Source organism: Trichechus manatus, unplaced genomic scaffold (assembly GCF_000243295.1).
Source record: "Trichechus manatus latirostris isolate Lorelei unplaced genomic scaffold, TriManLat1.0 scaffold00157, whole genome shotgun sequence".
Classification (NCBI taxonomy): domain Eukaryota; kingdom Metazoa; phylum Chordata; class Mammalia; order Sirenia; family Trichechidae; genus Trichechus; species Trichechus manatus.
The window spans coordinates 5002870-5022708 of NW_004444093.1; the positions used below are offsets into that span (position 1 = coordinate 5002870).

Sequence of the window (19839 nt, forward strand, 5' to 3'; positions counted from 1 at the left end):
CATAAAACTCAGACAAGAAAAGAAAATGATAACTATGACTACATTAAAAAAAAAAAAAGACAAACTTCTGTCATCAAAAGACTCTTAAGTAGAAAAAAGTTCATTTCATCCAGAAAAAGGGGCAAATTCCTCAAATTGATAACACAGAGAGGGCCTAATGGAAAATAGGCAGAGAATCTGGATCTTTCAGAAAAGAAAATAAAACTGGCTCCTATGTAATATGACAAGATTCTCTGTCCCATTCATAATAAGGTTTCACCCCTTCTCAGTGTCAGAGTTAGAGCTGGCGTCTTCCTCAGCAGCAGAAGGCAAGCTAGACGTGGCCCCTGTCCGCGTGAAGTCCACTGCTGCCCTCCTGGGCACTTGACAAGAGCAGATAGGGCCATTCCTAGTATGGCTACCCAAACCTTGTCAGGCAGAGAGCACGTAAGTACTGCACCCCCACCTGTACCCAGTCAGCCCACTCTCGATCTCTGTGGCCTGGGCCACATCTGGATGGGTGTAACTCTGGTACCTTGTCTCTTCTCTTTGCAGAGGAATGTTTGCTGGGGGACTGAAGGAGATGGAGCAGGAGGAGGTGCTGATCCACGGTGTGTCTTACAATGCCATGTGCCAGATCCTGCATTTCATATACACCTCAGAGCTCGAGCTCAGCCTGAACAACGTGCAGGAGACGCTGGTGGCCGCCTGCCAGCTTCAGGTGAGCCGTGAGCTGTGCCCTGTGCAAGCAGGGCAGACCCACAGCCAAGCGAGGGTTCTCTGAGATGCCTGCCGGGCAGTGGTATTGGTGTCAGAGTAGATCAGGAGGGCCAGAGAGGAGGGTGGGGGTGCTGAGCCACAAAGGACAGAGCACATTAAGGAGGAGTGAGGAGGATGAGAAAGCTCTTGGCCAGGCTCCTCGTCTGCCATTGTCCTCTACTGTTTTGCTGTTTCCTTCCCCTCTGTGCCTGGGTCTCCCTGCCACTGAAAAGATCCCGCACAGAAAGCAGTGGCCAACCCTGTGGCCTCTCGGATGGTGTCCCGTGTGCTCTGGCCCCGGCAGTGCAGCTGTCTTTGGCACTGCCTCGTGTGCCCTCTCTGCCCATCCTGCACACTAGGTCTCTCTTATCTCTCAAATGGTTTTTCCTTTAGAGCTTTTAACTATTCCTTTTTCTACAGAATTCAGAAAGTTTTCTGGGGGTTTGGTGGTGTGACTTAACATTTTAGAAGTTTCTGTTGAATCTTAGCAGCGTTGATGCAGTTGCACGGGGCTTGCAGGTGCCCTTGCCCTAAGAGCTGCCAGTCAGACGGCCTGACTGGGGTTGTGAGACACCTCTTTTGATGTTTCTTAAAATGTGATCGTTATTCTGACCTTTTTTCAAGTCAGAGTGCATTTGAGCAGTTAGCAGAGTCTTAAGTCATAGGAAAACCAACCTCTCAGAGGCTCCTGAAGGTCTCTTCTGTGTGGCAGAGGCACAGCAGCTGCCCCTGCTTTGTCCTCCTCAGGTTGGCAGGGGGGAGGCCTAGCTTGCCTCTCCATGCTTATGTGATGGGTAGGTGGAATTAAGCCAAGGTGGCCTTTACAATGGAAGAATTTCTTGCATTCTTTGTTCAGATACCTCTTTGTCCCTGAAACCAAACCCATTGCTGTTGAGTCAGCTCCGACTCATGGCAACCCCATGTGTGTCAGAGTAGAATTGTGCTTCATAGGGTTTTCAGTGGCTGACTTTTCAAAAGTAGGTCACTAGGCCTTTTGAGGCGCCTCTGGGTGCATTTGAACCTCAACCTTTCAGTTAGTAATCAAGTCAAGTGCTTAGCCATCTACACCACCCAGGGCCTCTGTCTCTGCTGCCCTGCCATTGTTGCTTTGGGAAGTCTCAGCTGGTCTGACCTTGGAGCACTTAACTCCTTCCTCTATTCAGCTGCATCTGGAACAGCTCTCCCAGGGGCTCACCATCAGCATGCTGAGAACAGGCTGTCCATCTTCTTCTCTACCCCAACCACCCCACTGCCACTTCCCGCCACCTTCCCTGTTCTGTGCAGAGTATGACCCTTGTACCAGGGCTCTGGGCCCAAAACCTCAATGTCTCCTTGAACCCCTCCAGCCTTCTACATTCCCTATATCCAAGTGGTGACAGCTCATCCTTTAAATATTCCTACTTCAGTTTTTCACCTCTGCCCAGGCCTCCATCTCTTCAGTTCTACGTCCCACCCCGTCTCTTTGCCTTCTGCTTCTCTTCCCACGTGTTGACCATGCGTGCTGATACCACATTACCTCCCCAAAGACCACTTTCCCTCTCTAACCCTTCATTCACCTGCAGTCTCTCCCTATCACTTACAGCAGAGGGTTGCCCAGCACTTCTAGAGGGCCAGTGCCTCAGAGGTTGGGGCAGTGCACGACAGGGAGCCTCACTTCCCTTCAAGCAGCCCTGCTTTATTTTTATTTTATTTTTAATATATTGAGCTCCTAGGCGATTTTTTTTCATTCTACTTTAGGTGAAGGTTTACGGAGCAAATTAGTTTCTCACTAAGCAATTAATACACGTATTATTTTGTGACATTGGTTGCCAACCCTATGACATGTCAACACTCTCCCCTCCTCGACCTTGGGTTCCCTGTTACCAGCTTTCCTGTCCCCTCCTGCCTTCTCATCCTTGCCCCTGGGCTGGTGTGCCCATTTAGTCTTCCTACGCAGTATTTCAAGCAGTATTTCAAGGAGCATTGGCGGTGCAGTGGTTAAGCACCCTGCTGCTAACCAAAAGGTCGGCAGTTCAGATTCGCCAGCCACCCTGCGAGAGAAAAGACCTGACCATCTGCTCCCATAAAGATTACAGCCTAGGGAACCCTATGGGGCAGTTCTACTCTGACATGCATGAGTTGCGAGAAGTTGTAATTGACTCGATGGCACACAACAACAGGTAGTATTTTAAAGAAAATTTTATTTGGCGTAAGAGTTTCGAGTCTATAAACCTTGTCAGATCATATTTGTTTATGTAGTCAGGAGTGTTTGTGGCTTGCCCCTGCCACTATATACCGTGCCCTTTGCTAGGCCAGGATTGAGTTCGGACTGTTCACAACGTCCTCAGATACCAGGGTCTGAATCCCATCAAGACCACCCCAGTCAGGTAACCCTGAGTACATGAGTTTCTTCTCTGAGACTCTCAGCCTCTCATGGGCAAGGGGCTTTGTGACAAGGTAGGCCTGAGTAAGTTCTCTGTGAGCTTTCCCATGGCAGGGGCCCGCTACTCTAAGAAGAGGTATGAGAAAGAGAAGGACAGCACTGTCCTCACTGGGACGCTTGCATGTCCTCAAGCTCGGAGGTGTTTTCTCTTACATTCCAACCACAACCTGGTCTCCTGTCACCTGGCCCATGACAAATCAGAAGTAGTATTTCTGAAAAAATTGGCAAAAGCAAAAGTGTCTGCTAAGGGAGAAGACAGATAATAAAGTAAAAATTTTTAGACCTAACGAAGCACTCTGAGGCCATTTGGTGGTGGACAGAAACTTGCCTCACAATTTGCAGGTTTCCATTCAGCCCTTAATGTACCACCTGGCAAGCAGGAAATGTCTTTTGAATTAAAAAAAGATTTTAAACATTAATTAATAAGCTTCAAATACCAGCAGAATTACTCTTCGTGCAATGATTAATTTGTTGATGATGATGTATAAGTCAGGTATTCCCATTTTGTGAGAAATTCTAAAATTCTATTTTCCTAAAGAATTTGTAAATACCAGGATAGTATTAGCCAAAGAGACGGAAACAGCCACATAAACCAGAGACTGCATCAGCCTGAGACCAGAAGAACTAGATGGTGCCTGGCTACCACCAATGACCACCCTGACAGGGAACACAACAGAGAGTCCCTAATGAAGCAGCAGAAAGATGGGGTGCAGAACTCAAATTCTAGTACAAAGACCAGATTTAATGGTCTGAGACTGGAGGAACCCCAGAAAGCATGGCCCCAGGACTCTCTGTCAACCCAGCACTAAAACCATTCCTGAGACCAACTCTTCAGACAAAGATTAGACTGGACTGTGGGGCATAAAATGATACCATGAAGAGTGTCCTTCTCAGCTCAAGTAGATACATGATACTAAATGGGCAGCTCCTGTCTGGAGGTGAGATGAGAAGGCAGAGAGGGTCAGGAGCTGGTTGAATGGTCACGGGAAATCAGGGGTGGAAAGGAGGAGTGTGCTGTCATAGTATAGGGAGAGCAATTAGGGTCACAGCAATGTATGTATAAATTTTTGTATGAGAGACTAACTTGAATTGTAATCTTTCACTTGAAGTACATCAAATAAAAAATAAAAGAATTTGTAAATACCTGGTTTATTGTACTGGGCAGTTTTCCCTAGAATCCTTTATCTCTTTTTTTTCTGCCATGTTTTAGTTATATAATCATAACCAGTTGCCATCGAGTCAACTCTGACTCATGGTGCCCCCACGTGTGTCATAGTAGAACTGTGCTCCACAGGCTTTTCAATGACTGATTTTTCGGAAGTAGATCACCAGGCCTTTCTTCTGAGTGCCTCTGGGTAGACTGGAACTTCCAACCTTTCTGTTTGCAGCCGAGCACATTAACCATTTGCAGTACCCAGGGACTATACTCATAGGGTGCCTTTTAACAGTCCTTGGGGCCCTGTGGTGTAATTTCTCCCCCCTCACACACACACAGACACACCTGAATACCATTCTCTGTCTTGCCCTCCTCCCAGCTGACCAATACTTTGGCAGGGTTGGAAAAGGGACCCCCTGTACTAATTGTAGTCTAGTGGGTCCTAACCCACGTGGGGCCTCAGACACCTTACCAGCTTCTAGGAACTAGAGTCAGATCCCAAATGGGGCCTCAGTGGAGCACCGGTGAACACCCTGCAGAGGGCTGGCCCACTGCCTGCCACTCGAGCTGAACCTCAAGTTGTAGAAGAGCTGGCAGGATAAAAGAGTTGGGTGTACTTTTGGTTCCCGAGTGTTTGGGGAGGCAGACTTTTCTAGAGAGCCCTGGGGGTCCGTTCCAAATCAGGGATTCCTGATACGGTGACCCTGATATGCTAGTGCCTGCTTCTCTAGAGTGCCAGTACTTTTTATGTAAAAGGCAAGTGACGTATGTATTACAGGTCCACCAGGTGCCAGATACTTCCTGTGTGCTATCCCACTCTTAATTTATTCCTCTTCACTTAACTGTCTCCATCTTATAGATGAGGAAACTGAGGCTTAGGGAGGTTAAGAACATGCCACAGAGCTAGGATTTAAGCGAAATCGGGCTGGCAGTAAGCCCCCGTTATGCAGTATGTCTGAGGAAAGCGGCGGCACCAGGCCTCTGAGTCAGGAAACATTGGGTGCACCTGAGGAGAGCCTTGGCATTGCTTCCCATTTGGGCGGCCAGCCACAGCAGACGGCAACACAAGCTGTGTTTCTGCCATTATCCTCTGTCTCCCACCCCTAGACACACAGTTTACCAGCCTGGGCTTTAATGGGTGTCATTCTCTCTCCCCGCAGATCCCAGAAATCATCCATTTCTGCTGTGATTTCCTCATGTCCTGGGTGGATGAGGAGAATATCCTCGATGTCTACCGGCTCGCAGAGCTATTTGAGTTGAGCCGCCTGACCGAGCAGCTGGACACCTACATCCTCAAAAACTTTGTGGCCTTCTCGCGGACTGACAAGTATCGCCAGCTCCCCCTGGAGAAAGTCTACTCCCTCCTCAGCAGCAACCGCCTGGAGGTCTCCTGCGAGACCGAGGTCTACGAGGGCGCCCTGCTCTACCACTACACCCCAGAGCAGGTACAGGCCGACCAGATCTCACTGCACGAGCTGCCCAAACTCCTCGAAACTGTGCGGTTTCCACTGATGGAACTCGAGGTCCTACAGCGGCTCCATGACAAGCTGGACCCGAGCCCTCTGCGAGACACGGTGGCCAGCGCCCTCCTGTACCACCGGAACGAGAGCCTGCAGCCCAGCCTGCAGGGCCCACAGACAGAGCTGCGGTCGGACATCCAGTGCGTTGTGGGCTTCGGGGGCATTCACTCCACGCCCTCCACGGTCCTCAGCGACCAGGCCAAGTACCTAAACCCCCTGCTGGGAGAGTGGAAACACTTCACTGCCTCCCTGGCACCCCGGATGTCCAACCAGGGCATCGCGGTTCTGAACAACTTTGTGTACTTGATCGGAGGGGACAACAATGTCCAGGGATTCCGTGCTGAGTCCCGGTGCTGGAGGTAGGAGAGGCACTTGTCTGTACCTTTGTCTGCGGGAATCAGACTGAGAGGACGGGGGTTACTGGTGCTCAGTTAGGGAATGGGTTCCACAGGGCAAATCGCCACAGCCCGAGGCAGTGCACGTGGGAAGATGTGGTTCCCCTATTGGCCTCTTAAGCCAGTGTTGCAGCTTGTCAGGGGCACAGCTGTTAAGTAGAAAGAAGCTCAGGTTAACTCAAAGGATGGAGACGGCGGTGAGCAAAGAACAAGGAGAATCTGGAGTGCTTTTCTCCTCTCTTGTCCCTTCTCCTTCCCAGAAACCCACTGGCACTTGATTGTACCTGCGCAGTCTGGTCAGCAAGGGCTGGGTTGTGAGTAAACAGGGTGCACTCAGACTGACAGGAGCCCAAGGCGTGGGGAGCCAATGGACAGGAGAGGCAGTCGAGCCTTGGAAAGGGGAGACCCAGGAGCTGGAGATCGGCTGGACCAGGCCGCCACCTCTTCCCCAGTGCTCTCTCCAGCTGTGACAGGTCTTGTCTTGGCTCCCCTTTGCGTATCTGCTTCGATCTTCCCTTAACCACAGCCCGTGGGGAAGGACAGCTTCCTGCCGCTGCTCCTGGGTGAGCAATGCTCAGCACAAAGATGTGGGAAAGGCCACTGAGCATGGTGGGCTCCCCTGCAGGTTTCCCCTACCCTATAGTCAGCTGTATACCACGTGTGAGGTCCCTGGAGGGGGCAGTTTTCCGAGAGAGGGTTGCAGACTGATGGGGTCTGGGGGACGCATCCAGCTCTGTCAGGTCTATGAGATGGTGATCCCCCAGTTTGTCTGTTCGGGCCGGGCAAGGGGGGTAGGCCAGGTCCCCACATACTTAGCTGCCATTAGATTCCCGGGGCCCTCTCCTCCATTCTTTGGAATTTTTATGCGTGTTGAGAAGGCTCCCCACCCTGTAAGCTGAAAGACAGTGCTACAGCGTTCGGCAGCTGCCTTCTGGCAGCTGTGAACTAGGCGCCAACCGAATTCCTGTTCGTGTGTCCTCTTTCAAGGGTTGCGTAGAGATTTGACCTGACCACGCCACTTGGAATCAAGTGTGGTGACCATGGCTGAGGAGCAGCAGACAGCCGATCCTGGGCCACATCTGCTTCCTGGCTCCAGGGAGCAGTCACTTTTGTTAAACTGATGAGATGGAAACAGAGCTTGGCAATACGTTTGGTTAAGCACAAGGAAGGGAATATTCAGAAAGGAGGAAGTGACTGCCTTTGTTTTCTCGCTCACCAAATGCTGTCCCCAGTGGCCGATTTCAGGCTTCCCTCTGGCCAAACCTTGAAACTGCTTTTTTAGGTGCTCAGTGTCCCAGTTGTTGGGCAAGGCCAGTGCTCTCTGTAGAGAGCAGTCCACAGGACTGCAGGCCAGAGCTCTGGTCCCTGGCCCTCAGCTCAAGGTAGAGACAGGGAGGCCCACAGAGTTCCCACAGGGGTGGCCCTCAGGTGATAGCGAGGGATTCTGCCTGCGCTGCTTTCTATCTTCCTGTTCTGTGCCAGTGATCTCAGTTTCACTCAAGACTCTGGTCTAAATGTCTCTTGCAAATGTTGCTATGGATGAACTCTGGATAATGCTGATACTATCTCCAGCCAATAACCACAGCCTGAAACTCTAGTCAAGAGTTGGATCAAAATGGCAGGCACTCCAGAGTAGGTGTACCACTGGCATCATGGAGGGTGCAGGGAGGAGGCAAGGCCTGCCTGGGCGGGGAAGGCGCTTAGGGGCTGAGGTGCAGCGAGACTGCTGAGGTGGCTGGAGGGCCACAGCTGTACCAGTCAGTTACCCTGGGATCTGTCATCTGTACACAGTGAAAGTTTCATTAATCTCCCCGTGGTCTCTGAAAAATTCCAGAGGAAATCTCTTAATTTGACTGTCCTAATGGTTTAGTTCTTTCTCCCTTTGCATTGCATACTTCCTGCCTCTGAACTTACAGGCTCTCAGAACATAGGCAAACAAGATTTTGCAGTGAATTAGGATTTACGTTTTGAGAAGTTAAGGACTTGCCAAGTTCCATTTTAAAGCATTGGTACAGGAACTCCATAGAAAAAGCTACTTATTTTAGAGCAAATTGAATTGTTTTGCTCTGATTTTCTTCCTTTGATTATGTCTGTATTACCTGAATACTGACGGCACACCTTTCCTAGTAGTAGGAGCTGGTCCCAGGTTGCCACATCCTCGACCCTAGTTAAAATAACTTTTTTTTATTGCTTAAGCATTTCCATGGCAATGTTTTAAAGTCCATTTTAAAATGCAGTTTTTTAATTGGACTATAAAACAATAGTCATGAAAATTCTTCAGTCATGGAAGTACAGAAAAAAAGCAGTCTACTAAATTTAACAAGAAAATACTTATACTATTTCTGGATTTCACTTCCAAGTTTGCAATAGGAGGATCTAAAACCTGGATTAAAGTGACTAAAACTGTTCAAATCTTTATATGTGATAGGAAAGCTTAGTTTTGTTGGCAAAAAATATTACTTGAGGATTTATCCTGACACAGTGGAAAATTAATCCAATAAAGAAGATGATGTGGGATACAGGATACAGTGAGGAGATTAGAGATCAGTGAAACTTTGGTTACGTCTGAATCATTGATGTATGGTGTAAATATGTGGGTGTATATTTATGTGTGAGTGGCTCTAATGGTTAAGCACTCAGCTGCTAACCAAAAGGTTGGCGGTTCAAATTTGCCAGCAGCTGTACAGGAGGAAAGACCTAACAATCTGCTCCCATAAAGATTACAGCTTAGAAAACCCTATGATGTGGTTCTACCCTGTCACATGGGGTCGCTGAGTAGGAATCAACTCAGTGGCACACAACAACTTACGTATAGTATGTGTGGGTCCTTAAATCTGAAAGGAAATGTCCAAATGAACTCAGCCTAGGAACTGGTCGCAGGAGGCCAGAAGGAAGCGGGGAAACCTTTGGAGGTCCTTGTCTCACTGCAGTGGAAGGTGCAGGTGCTTACTTGTCCTGGTCTTAAGGTGGGGAGAAAACATGTATACACATACGAACCTCAGTGTGTAGGAGAGGCAGTAGAAGGAGCCAGCCCAGACAGTTGTCGGGGCTTCAGTGTGTGCTGTGCCCTAGTCCAGCCAGACCATCACCTGGGTTGCGCCCTAGCACTCAGGTCTCAAACGCCACCTTCCAGAGACATTTCCTGGCACCCTGAGAGGGCTCTGCCCTCCTAGCCCCCAGTAGGTCTCTCTCTCCTTGCCTTCCATTTTTTTCTTCTTGATACTTGTCATTATATTGAACACCTGCTTGTTTTCTCTGTTCTCTTTCGGCTGTTTCCCGTATCTCAGTGGAAGGCAAGGTTAGACTTGTGTCTCGAGTTCACCTCTGGATTCCCAGCACTGAGACCAAGCCTAGCACTGTGGGCGGTCAGTGATTTGCAGAATGGATGGATTAGTTCCTGCTCGTTCTCCATTCATTGGTGTAGTAGTGCGTTCAGCAGACTGCATAGTTGACCCTGAACCGGAAGCTCATGATCTGAGGGTCTGAGGTCCAGGAATGCAGAAGCAAACCCTAGTCCTTTGTGAATGCCCCAAAAGTTAACGCTTTCTCTTTATGACCTTTCACAATAGCTCTTCTAGGCAGGCAGTACACCTCATTGGGCAGATGCAGAAACTGAATGAATGCTGAGAAATTAAAATGATACCCAGAACACCCAGCTAGAAAGGGGCAAAGTTAGGATTCACACCTGGTTGGTGTGACCTGAGGCTGTGTTCTCTCTCTCTCGTTGGCCCTGTTCCTAGGGTATCATGTCACCTGTAATCACTTGTGTTTCGGGGCAAAGGGTGAAACTAGTCTCTTCTCTAGCCAGCATATGACTTAGGCAAAGAAAACTACCCATTCTCTTCTGAGCCTCTTGAGGTTAGGCTTGTTCTCCTTGGAGTTGGTCTTACTCCGGAGAAATAAAAAACACTTACTTGAAGGAGACTGACATCTCTCTCCATGGTGAGCTGTTGAGCAAAGAGTTTCCAAAGGCCGGAGCTCACCAGATACTGGTGCCCGGGTGGTTCCCAGGGGAAAAGCTTGGGCTTTGGGCTCACGAGACCCAGGGCCCTCATAGCTGTGTGACCGTACTTTTCTATACAGCACACCTGCCTGCGTGCCCCTTGTGCTGGACCTGGAGGTAGAGAGAGTGATGTGACAGTGAGAGGCCCCAGGAACTGCAGAGGGGGTGGGGCCAGCCGGGGCTGTGAGGTAGTGCTAGAACAGCAGGACTAGAGTTGACTTTGAAGGGTCTCAGGTCCAGGCTAGGGCAGGTGGACAGGGTATATGAGCAGGGCATCTCATATGGGTTTTGCCATTGAGGTGGTATGGACTGGACCAGAGAAGGAAGACCTGGGAGGCAGGGGGCCAGGTAAGGAGGCTCTGACTGTGAGCACCCCGGTGACTGATGGGGCAGCAGGACTAAGGCCACAGCAAGAGAACAGCCCCTGGGGGTACAGTCTGCAGGTCTTCCCCTTGCTGATTGTAAGGAGATGCAGGAGTTTCTAGTTTGGCGGGGGGTGGAAGGGGTTGGGGACAAGTAGGTGGCACCATTCAGAGGAGGAAGAGGTGGGTTGTGGGGAGAGCGGGGTTCCATTAGGACAGGTGAGCAGCCAGGTGGAGAGGCTCTGGCAGGTATTGGGACGGTAGGTCAGAAGTCCAAGAGAAAGTGCTGGGTGGTGGGTGGTAGCCCTGGGGTGAGTGAGACACTGGATAGGAATCCAGAGCCCTGTGAAGGTAGAGGAGCAGGCTGCTGAGAATCCAGTTGGAGCAGCCTGAAGGGGTGGCAGGAAGGGCAGGGCAGAAGTGCTGGCTCCAGGGAAGAGCAGGCAGAGGTGAAGCCCCTCTGCTTAGTGGGGTCAGCAGCAAATGGGAGGAGGGGAAGGAAGCCCAGGGAATAGACCTGTTCCAGAGATTGGTGGTGAGGAGAAGGCAAGGCTATGGCTTGGGGAGAGCTGTATCTCCATGGGAGGCTCACAGACGTCAGGACTGTGGGTCACGGCAGCAGTGCTGGCATGATCCCAGGACTTGGAAGCCGGGCTGTTTAGCAGTGCAGGCCAGCTCCCTGGCAGCCTGCAGCACCTCCTCTGCCCAGGCTGTGTTCCTCCAGCCTCAAGGGCATGCTGCAGCCAGCCCAGTATGTTCCTTCCCTGAAGCTCCTGGAATCGGACAGGCCCCTGTCCCTGTGGTGCCTATAATCCAGCTCAGCAGGTAGCCCCCCAACAGGAGAAGAGGTACCCTGAGAAGTGAGAGAATGCGCCAGCTGGAGAGGTTGGGAGCACTTGGAGCGTGGGCCAAGCTTGAGTGGTTGATTGAGGGGACATAGAGGAGTAGCTGAGGCTGGCAGGTGACTGCTTGTATACTCAGCTGAGGCAGGAGCACAGTGCACACTGAGCATTGAGGAGACTGAGGCACTGATGGGCACCCTGTGCAGGGCGTGTCCTGATCAGACGGTCCCCCAAGCATGCGACAGAATGTTGGGGGAAGCTGGAGGCCAGAAGGCCATTGAGAGGGAGGCTGTTGTGCTGGTCCAGTCTAGAGGCCATAATTGGGGCCCTTCCTGAAGGAGGGCGGGTCCCTGGGGACCACGAGTTGAGACAGGTGAGACTGAAGTGGCTGCAGGAACAACCATCGGACAGCCTAGGATGGACAGTCAGGTGAGCTAGAAACCATCCATGGCTCCTACCCACACCTTGCAGGACTGTGCGTGGGAACTGCACCTGTGTTCAGGTGTGTATGAGGCCTTTGGCATGGCCATGTGTTATGCATGCACTGGCAAGCAGGGACAGCCAGGGTGGGATTCAGGATGGGTTGTGGCGAGGGGGAAAAGGGCCAGAGCAGGAGGGGTAAGGCCTGTGGGCAGCTTTCTCACCTGGTCAGTGATGTGCTATTCTTGTGTCCCCACGAAAGGTATGACCCACGGCACAACCGCTGGTTCCAGATCCAGTCCCTACAACAGGAGCATGCCGACCTCTGTGTATGTGTTGTGGGCAGGTACATCTACGCCGTGGCAGGCCGCGACTACCACAATGACCTGAATGCTGTGGAGCGCTACGATCCTGCCACCAACTCCTGGGCCTACGTAGCCCCACTCAAGAGGGAGGTAAACACACCGCTCCAAAAGAGACCTATTTCCGGCTGCTTTCCTTCCCTGGGGTGTGGGAAGGGTGAGGCCCAGGTGTCAAGGCCAATGCCAGTCCCAGGTCAGGGAACAGGCCCAGTGAGCAGAGTCTGTATCCCTCAAAGACCTTGCACTGAGGGATTGCTCGGGAAACTGCTGAGGCTCATCTGCTGGGAAGAGAAGTCATCAAGCTGTCCTGACTCTGTTCCTCAGAATCTCACCCCCTTCTCAAGGCTCACATGTGAGACCTTGGTCCCAATAAACTGCTTTAACCTTGTAGTTCAGAGGTAGACGGAAACCTTTCCCTTGTCTGTCCTTCACAGCTGAGATGTTTAAACAGGAGGGATGTTGATAGAGATGAGACTTCACTGCTTAGATCACAGGCCTGCCCATGCTACGTCCTCAGACTTCTCCACCAGAGACCCCCTTGAGGGGTGGAGCTAAAGCCCAAGAGCCTTCCAGAAGCCAGAAGTGTTTTTGAAACTTTTTTTTAAAAAAAATTATGAGTGTCCTACACAACACCTTGGTTTATTCCAATTTGGATATGTTTAATGTTACGTTCATTGTGCAAAAGTGGTGTTCTGGGGAGGTGACTCTCTTTGGCTTTGGAGTACTCAAACCCTGGCCCAAGAACCAGGCATGGTATTCCAAGGGAAGGAAGAGGCCTTGCTGTCCCCACACTTCACAGAGAACAGAGTCTGCGCCCACTGGTACTTAGCACTGCCATTTGAGGGGCATCTGCTACAGGCCGGGTATTTTCTTTGGGAATCCCTGAGCACCCCAGAGGCAGAGGATGGTTCCAGACAAGTGTGCAGGTTCTGACCCAGGCTCTCTCCACACTAGCTGTGGGACTTTGGCAAGATTTTTGGCCTTTCTGAATCATTCCATGGCCTTATCTCTTTATTTCTCCCCTCTCCGACCCCCTAGACTTAGACCTTGGGGCCAGGGGCTCTCCCTGATGGGCCTAGTTTCTCTCCACCTGAGTGTGGCCTCACTCACACAGCATACCCACAGTGCCATAACCTCTGGTACTCCAACCTCCAAGCCAGGGATACCCATCGTTGCTCACAGGCAGGGAAAACTGGACTTGCTCCTTGCACCTCAGCTTCTTTTGGAGAAGGAATCCTGTCTGGAGGGACACTCCCTACCCCTATCCCACAGAAAGGAACAGTTGTTGCATAGAAAAGACCAGGGGGTCCTTGAGACATGGTGAACGAGGATGGACTTCCAAATGTCATTCCAGAGTTGTGGAAGGGTATGAGAGAGGGATTCCAGGGAGGGGGTGGGGGTGTGATAACATGTCCTTCAGTGATTCTTCGTCATGTGTTCCCTGGGGAAGCTGCAGTTCTCCAGTTTGGTCACAGAGGGGGAGCCTTGGTCTTCAACTGGCTACACTCTGGCGTCCAACTTTCCGTCCTTTCCTTTCTTTATGCATTCATTCAGTGGCTATTTATTAAGCAACTACCATGTGCCAAGTCCTGGGGATCTAATGGTGACAGGGACTGACAAAGGTCCCCTACCCGCCATGTGTTTACAGCCTAGCAGGAGAGACCACACTAAACCAGGAAACAAATCAGTTATTACCAATTGTGGTAGGTGTGATGAAGGAAGAGGGACTGAACTAAAGAATTCCCAGGAGGGGGGCTTAGTCAGGACTAATCTAGTGAATGAGTTGAGGGAAGGTTCGTTTGAGGACATGTCACTTAAAACCAAGGCCTAAAGGAAGACAGGCAGCCAAGGAAGACAGGCAGCCATTTGGAGAATGAGGGAGGGCCTTACAGGCCAAGAGCAAGGAGAGTAGTTCCTGGGCTATTGGATGGTCCAGACAGAAGGTGATGGTTGCTTTGCTGGGGTGGGGGCTGTGGTTGTTGGTGGTAGTAGTGGTTGTCAGGCTGTGGAGATGGAGGGAAGTGAGTGGATTCATATGTATTTTGGAGGTGGATTACCCCAGGTGTGAGCACCTGGGTGAATGGTGAGGCTAGTCACTGAGAGGACAAACAGGTTTGGGAGTAAAAAGGAAAGGTTTCGTCTAGAGCATGATAAGTGTGAGACATCTGCATGGAAATGCCAGGTTGACATTAGAGAAGCTCGGGAGTGGGAAGTGGGGAGGCTTCATCAGAACATGATGGTGTTCTGGCACTGGGAATGCATGTAATAGGCTCAGAGGAACAGGGACAGTGAAAGATCAGTGGAGGAGAAGCCAGGGAGGTAGGTGGGAAACCTTCCAGAGAGCAGGGGTTTCCTAGGAACAGAGGGGAGCCTGCAGGTCCTGGAGAAGGCGGGTGTGCAGCCAGCGTAGGTCTTTACAGCATCTGCAGGGATTGTGGACACGGCAGGGCCACATTGCCAGCTCGGAACCCATGCTTTGACAGAGTGAATGGCCAAGGAAAAGACTGTTGTGTAGCCTCACCCATTTGTCACATTCCGCTACTTGTGTTCTCAGGGACCTCTATAATGCAGAGTCCAACCAACACGCTCTAGACAAGTATACTGATCAATGCAGCCGCAACAGGCTGTGAACTTCCTGACCCAGCAGCAGTCAGAATCCTCTGGTCACAGGCTGTTCATCTGTGTGGCCCAAAGCTTAGTGTTGTTTTCCTGTGCTTCCAGAGGATAGCAAGGAGATCTCTGCACAGAGTCCCTTCTCTTCTCCCTTAAAAACCCAGAGAACCTTTGTTTCTGGGAAGATGAAGGTATGTCCTTTTCCCTGTTGTTACACTAAGTACAACTAAAAACCTTGAACATTATGTGTAAAATAAACATTAGAAGACTCTGAAAGGTTCAGAGAAGGCAGACCAGCTAGAGACCCAAGGAATGACAAGGTAGTGTCTTCCCTGGATTTCTTTTTGCCTCACATATCTCAGACTTGAAACTAATGAAGCCAGCAACTCAGAAATGCCAGTGGATGCAAACAAAAAAAGCCCCCAACAAAAGCCTAGTCTCTCTAGCCAAAGTATCAGAAAAGAGGCAGCCTAAAAAGACAGAAAACTTTAAGATAATAAGCACTCTGCTTTACCCAGACACCACCCACACTAGCAAAGGCAGAATAGGGAACCTAGACTTCTACCCTCCCCAGGCTCCCCACCACTGGGGTAGTGTCAGAGAAGGCTGAGAGGGGGCTGGGACTTTCATCCCTGCTGAGTAGTAATGAGACCTTCCCCTACGCCAGCCACTCAGAGTCAGAGGAAACCACATGGGGAGCTTGGACGTTCACCTCCAGCCAGCAATAATGAAGAACTCCTTCCCCTCCTTGTAGGGGAGACCTTATGGAAAGTCAGGACTTTCAACACTGCCCAGAAGTAATGAGGCCACCCCCTCCCATGTGGTGTCAGTACGTGCCAAATGGGGAGCAGTAACTAGGCACTCCTACCCATTCCAGCCAGGGAAGTATCAGTGGAAGCCTAGTGGAAAGATGAAACTCCCATCCCTGACCAGTGTATTAAGGAGGCTGAATGGGAGACCTGGACTTTTACCCCCACCTGGCAGTAATGTGGCAGCACCTGCTTATCCTTGGCTGGAGTAATGTCAGAAAAAGCCAACTGAAACAGAAGGGTCAAGCTATTAGAGTCTTATAACCTAATACCCAACATGTCCAGATTTCAGTTGAAAATCACATCATACCAAGAGCCAGAAGATCTCAAATTGAATGAAGAAAAAAAAAAAAGCAATGATTGCCAACACCAAGATAACAGAGATGTTAGAATTATCTGTCAAAGATTTTAAAGTAGCCATCATAAAATGCCTCAACAAGCAATTATGAACATGTTTAAAACAGTCAAAAAAAACAGGAAAGCAAAGAAATAGAAATTTTCACCAAAAAAAAAAAAAAAAACTGCACTGCCTCCTTTGCCATAAGACCAGAAGAACTGAATGGTGCCTGGCTACCATTACTGAACTTTTGATTAAAGATTCTACAGAAGGATCCTAATCAAAAGGGGGAAAATGTGAACAGAATTTCAAATTCTCAAGGAATCCAGACTTTCTGAAGCCATTGAGCCTGGATGGACCCATGAAACTATTGCCCTGAGGTAATCTTCAAACTTTAAACCAAAAATATCCCCTGAAGTCTTCTTTAAACCAAATGACAGTTCAGCTTAACTAGTAAAAAATGTGTACCTTGAGCATTGTACTCTTTAGGAACTGTCTAGAAGGGATCAAATTGACAACCACAGCTCAAAAGATTAGGTAGGAAACTTTGGGGGCAGTGAATTTATGTGAATAGAGGAGGAACAATTCGGAAAGGGAGGGTGAGAATGACTGCACTACTTGAAGAATATAATCAATGCCACTAAATTTCACATGTAGAAATTGTTCAATTGATACGGGTTCTGCTGTGTATATTCTCAAAAACAAAAAATGAAATAAATTTGCAAAGAACCAAATGGAAATTTGATAATTGAATAATTTAAAAAAAAAAACCATTGCCGCTGAGTCGATTCTGACTCATAGCGACCCTATAGGACAGAGTAGAACTACCCCACAGGGTTTTGAAGGAGCAGCTGGTGGATTTGAACTGCCAACCTTTTGTTTCGCAGCCATAGCGCTTAACCACTGTGCCACCAGAGCTCTGAATAATACAATAACTGAAATAAAAAGCTCAGTGGGTGGGCTTCACAGCAGAATAGAGGGGACAGGGGAAAGAATCAGTGAACTGGAAGACAGGACAATAGAACTTACCTAACCTGAACAACAGAGAGAAAATAGACTGGGGGGGGGGGAGGAACAGAGCCTCAGGGACCTGTGAGATGGCAACAGAAGATCTAATATTTATGCTGTAGGATTCAGGAAAAGAGAAAGAGGGCAGGGCTAAAAAGGTACTTGAAGAAATAATGACAGAAAACAAATTGAGCAAAAGACATATAAACCTACAGATTTAAGAAGTTGTGTGAACCCCAAACAGTATAAACCTAAAGAAATCCATGCAAAGATACATCATAATTAAACTTCAGAAGACTAAAGACAGAAAAATTTTGAAGGCAGCTATAGAAAAACAAAACCTTACCTTTCAGGGAAAAACAATTCAAAGGACAGTGGATTTCTCATCACTCATGGAGGCCAGAAGGAAGTGGCACAACATTTTTCAAGTATTGGAAGAAAAGAACTGTCAACCCAGCAAAAAATATCCTTCAGGAATGAAGGAGAATCAAGACATTTTCAGATAAAAGAAAACTAAGAGAATTTGTCTCCAGAAGACTTACCCTAAAAGAACAGCTAAAGGCAATTCTCTAAGCAGAAAAGACGTCATAAAAGAAGAAACTGTGGAGCATCAAGAGGAAAGAACACAGTGAGCAAGAATATGGGTAGACACAGTAGGCTTTCCTTCTTCACTTGAGTTTTCTAAGTTATATTTGACAGTTGAAGCAAAAATTATAACACTGTTTGATATGGTTCTAAATGTATTTGCAGGGAATGTTTAAGACAGTTATATGATAAATGGGGAGGGCACAGGGACGAAAGGGAGGTAAAATTTCTACACCTCACTTGAAATTACCAGCAGACTGATAAGTTATGTGTATGTATTGTAATACCTAGAGCAGCCACTAAAAAGCTACACAAAGAAATAAACTAAAAAACACTACTTAAAAAAAAAAAAAAAAACCCATTGCTGTAGGGTCAATTCCGATTCATTTCAACCCTGTAGGACAGAGTAGAACTGCCCTGTAGGGTTTCCAAGGAGCAGCTGGTGGATTCAAACTGCCGACCTTTTGGTTAGCAGCCGAGCTGTTAACCACTATGCCACCAAGTAAATCAAAACAGATTCTAAAAAATGTTGAAGTAATTCACATGATGGTAGTAAAAAGAAACAGAGATGAAAAACAGAAGAAAGAAAAAGTAAAAAATATAATTGATGGATTTAAGCTCTAACAGGACAAAAGTAGAAATTTGAATCAAATGAGATTATGAACAGAGAAGGTTTATTGAAGAGCGGTTGTTCATGAACTAAGGGGTCTCCTTGAGATGAGTTCATCTGATTGAAAATTTTGTTGGTTTATAGATTTAAAAAAAAAACCAACCCGTTGCCGTTGAGTTAATTTTGTCTCATGGTTACCCCATGTGTTAACAGAGTAAGTAGAGCTGCTCCATAGAGTTTTCTAAGCTGTAATCTTTATGGAAGCCAATTGCCAGGTCTTTCTTCTGCGGCACTGCTGGGTGGGTTCAGATTGCCAACCTTTAGGTTAGTAGTTGAGCGCAAGCCATTTGTGCCGCCTAGAGACTTTGTTGGCTTATATATTCAGTACAATTTAGGGTCTTTCCATGCAAACAGGGAACTTCCAAAGGGGAAGTTACAGTAATTGGGTAACATTTGCTTAGTTGGCGAAAGGTAGGCTATCTAAAAGCGGGGCTTTGGTTAGTTACAATTGTGGATCAGCTATCTCTAGGTTAGTTTGAGCTTACTTAATCATTTGTGGTTAGATACTTTCATATTTGGTTATTTTAATAAGTGCTTAGCTGACCTTTTCCAAAACTGTCTTTGTTGAGCTGACGTTTTCCTAGAACTGCCCTTAACAGAAGCTTTCTGTTTCTCTGAAGGATTCAAGTTGTTTCTGGGTTAAAATTCTAAGTGTCTGACCACTCCTTCTATATATAAATAAGGTAAAGGGTAATTTACAGTTGGGGACTCCTAAAATTGGGGTTTGGGTAAGGGCATGTTTGAGGCTAGTGAAGGCTTTTTTTATGTTTCTCTGTCCATGGAAGTGATTCTGGAGCTCAGGTTTTTGTTATTTTATAGAGAGATGAAAGCAATTGAGAAAAATTTGGAACCCATTGACAGCAGTACCTGGTGAGGCCTAAAAATCCACATAATTTTCTTTTAGTTTTGAGTCAGAGAAAGGTCTGGATAGTCTTTCATCTGTCAGGGGACAGGGAAATACCTTTTGAGGATAAGTCATGTCCCAGATAGTAGACTGTCTTTTGAGTCAATTGCAGTTTTTCCATTGAGACGTTATGGCCCTTTTCAGCCAATTTATTAAGTAAGAAAATGGAATCAGCTTTGGAATTTTCTTCAGAGGTCAAACAAAGCGGAAGGTCTTCATATTGAATTTGTGGATTTCTTTGGGAATTTTAATTTTTTAAGTCTTGTTGAAGGGCTTGTGAAAAATAAGATGGTGCTTTGGTAAAACCCTGAGGCATAACTGTTCGAGTATACTGTTGATTCTGCCAGGTAAAAGCAAAGAGATACTGGCTTTTGGGATGTACAGGGATGCTAAAGAAGGCTGAGCAAAGGTCAACTATTGTGAACCAGTCTGAATTTTCTAAAACTTGGGATAATAAGGTGTTTTAGGATTGGGCACAACTGGAAAGTTAGGAATAAGAATTGTATTTATGTCTGTCAAGGCAGAGTCCCTGGGTAGTGCAAAGGATTAAGTACTTAACTGCTAACCAAAAGGTTGGAGATTCAGGCCCACCCAGACGCACTTCAGAAGACCTGCATGGCGATCTGCCTCCAAAAGGTCACAGCCTTGGAAACCCTGTGGAGCAGTTCTGCTCTGCACACGTGAGGTCGTCAT

At 48.2% G+C, this 19839-nt stretch overlaps 1 protein-coding gene across 2 annotated transcripts in view; it reads left to right on the forward strand.

The window, feature by feature from the left end:
* Positions 1 to 19839, forward strand: part of KLHL22 (kelch like family member 22) — a 50945-nt gene that overhangs the window by 22127 nt on the left and 8979 nt on the right. For both annotated transcript variants that reach the window (XM_023740533.1, XM_004386175.2), the window contains 3 exons: positions 535 to 700; positions 5477 to 6195; positions 12121 to 12313. In XM_023740533.1, coding sequence (XP_023596301.1) covers positions 535 to 700; positions 5477 to 6195; positions 12121 to 12313 — 1078 coding nt within the window. The remainder of the gene's footprint in view (positions 1 to 534; positions 701 to 5476; positions 6196 to 12120; positions 12314 to 19839) is intronic.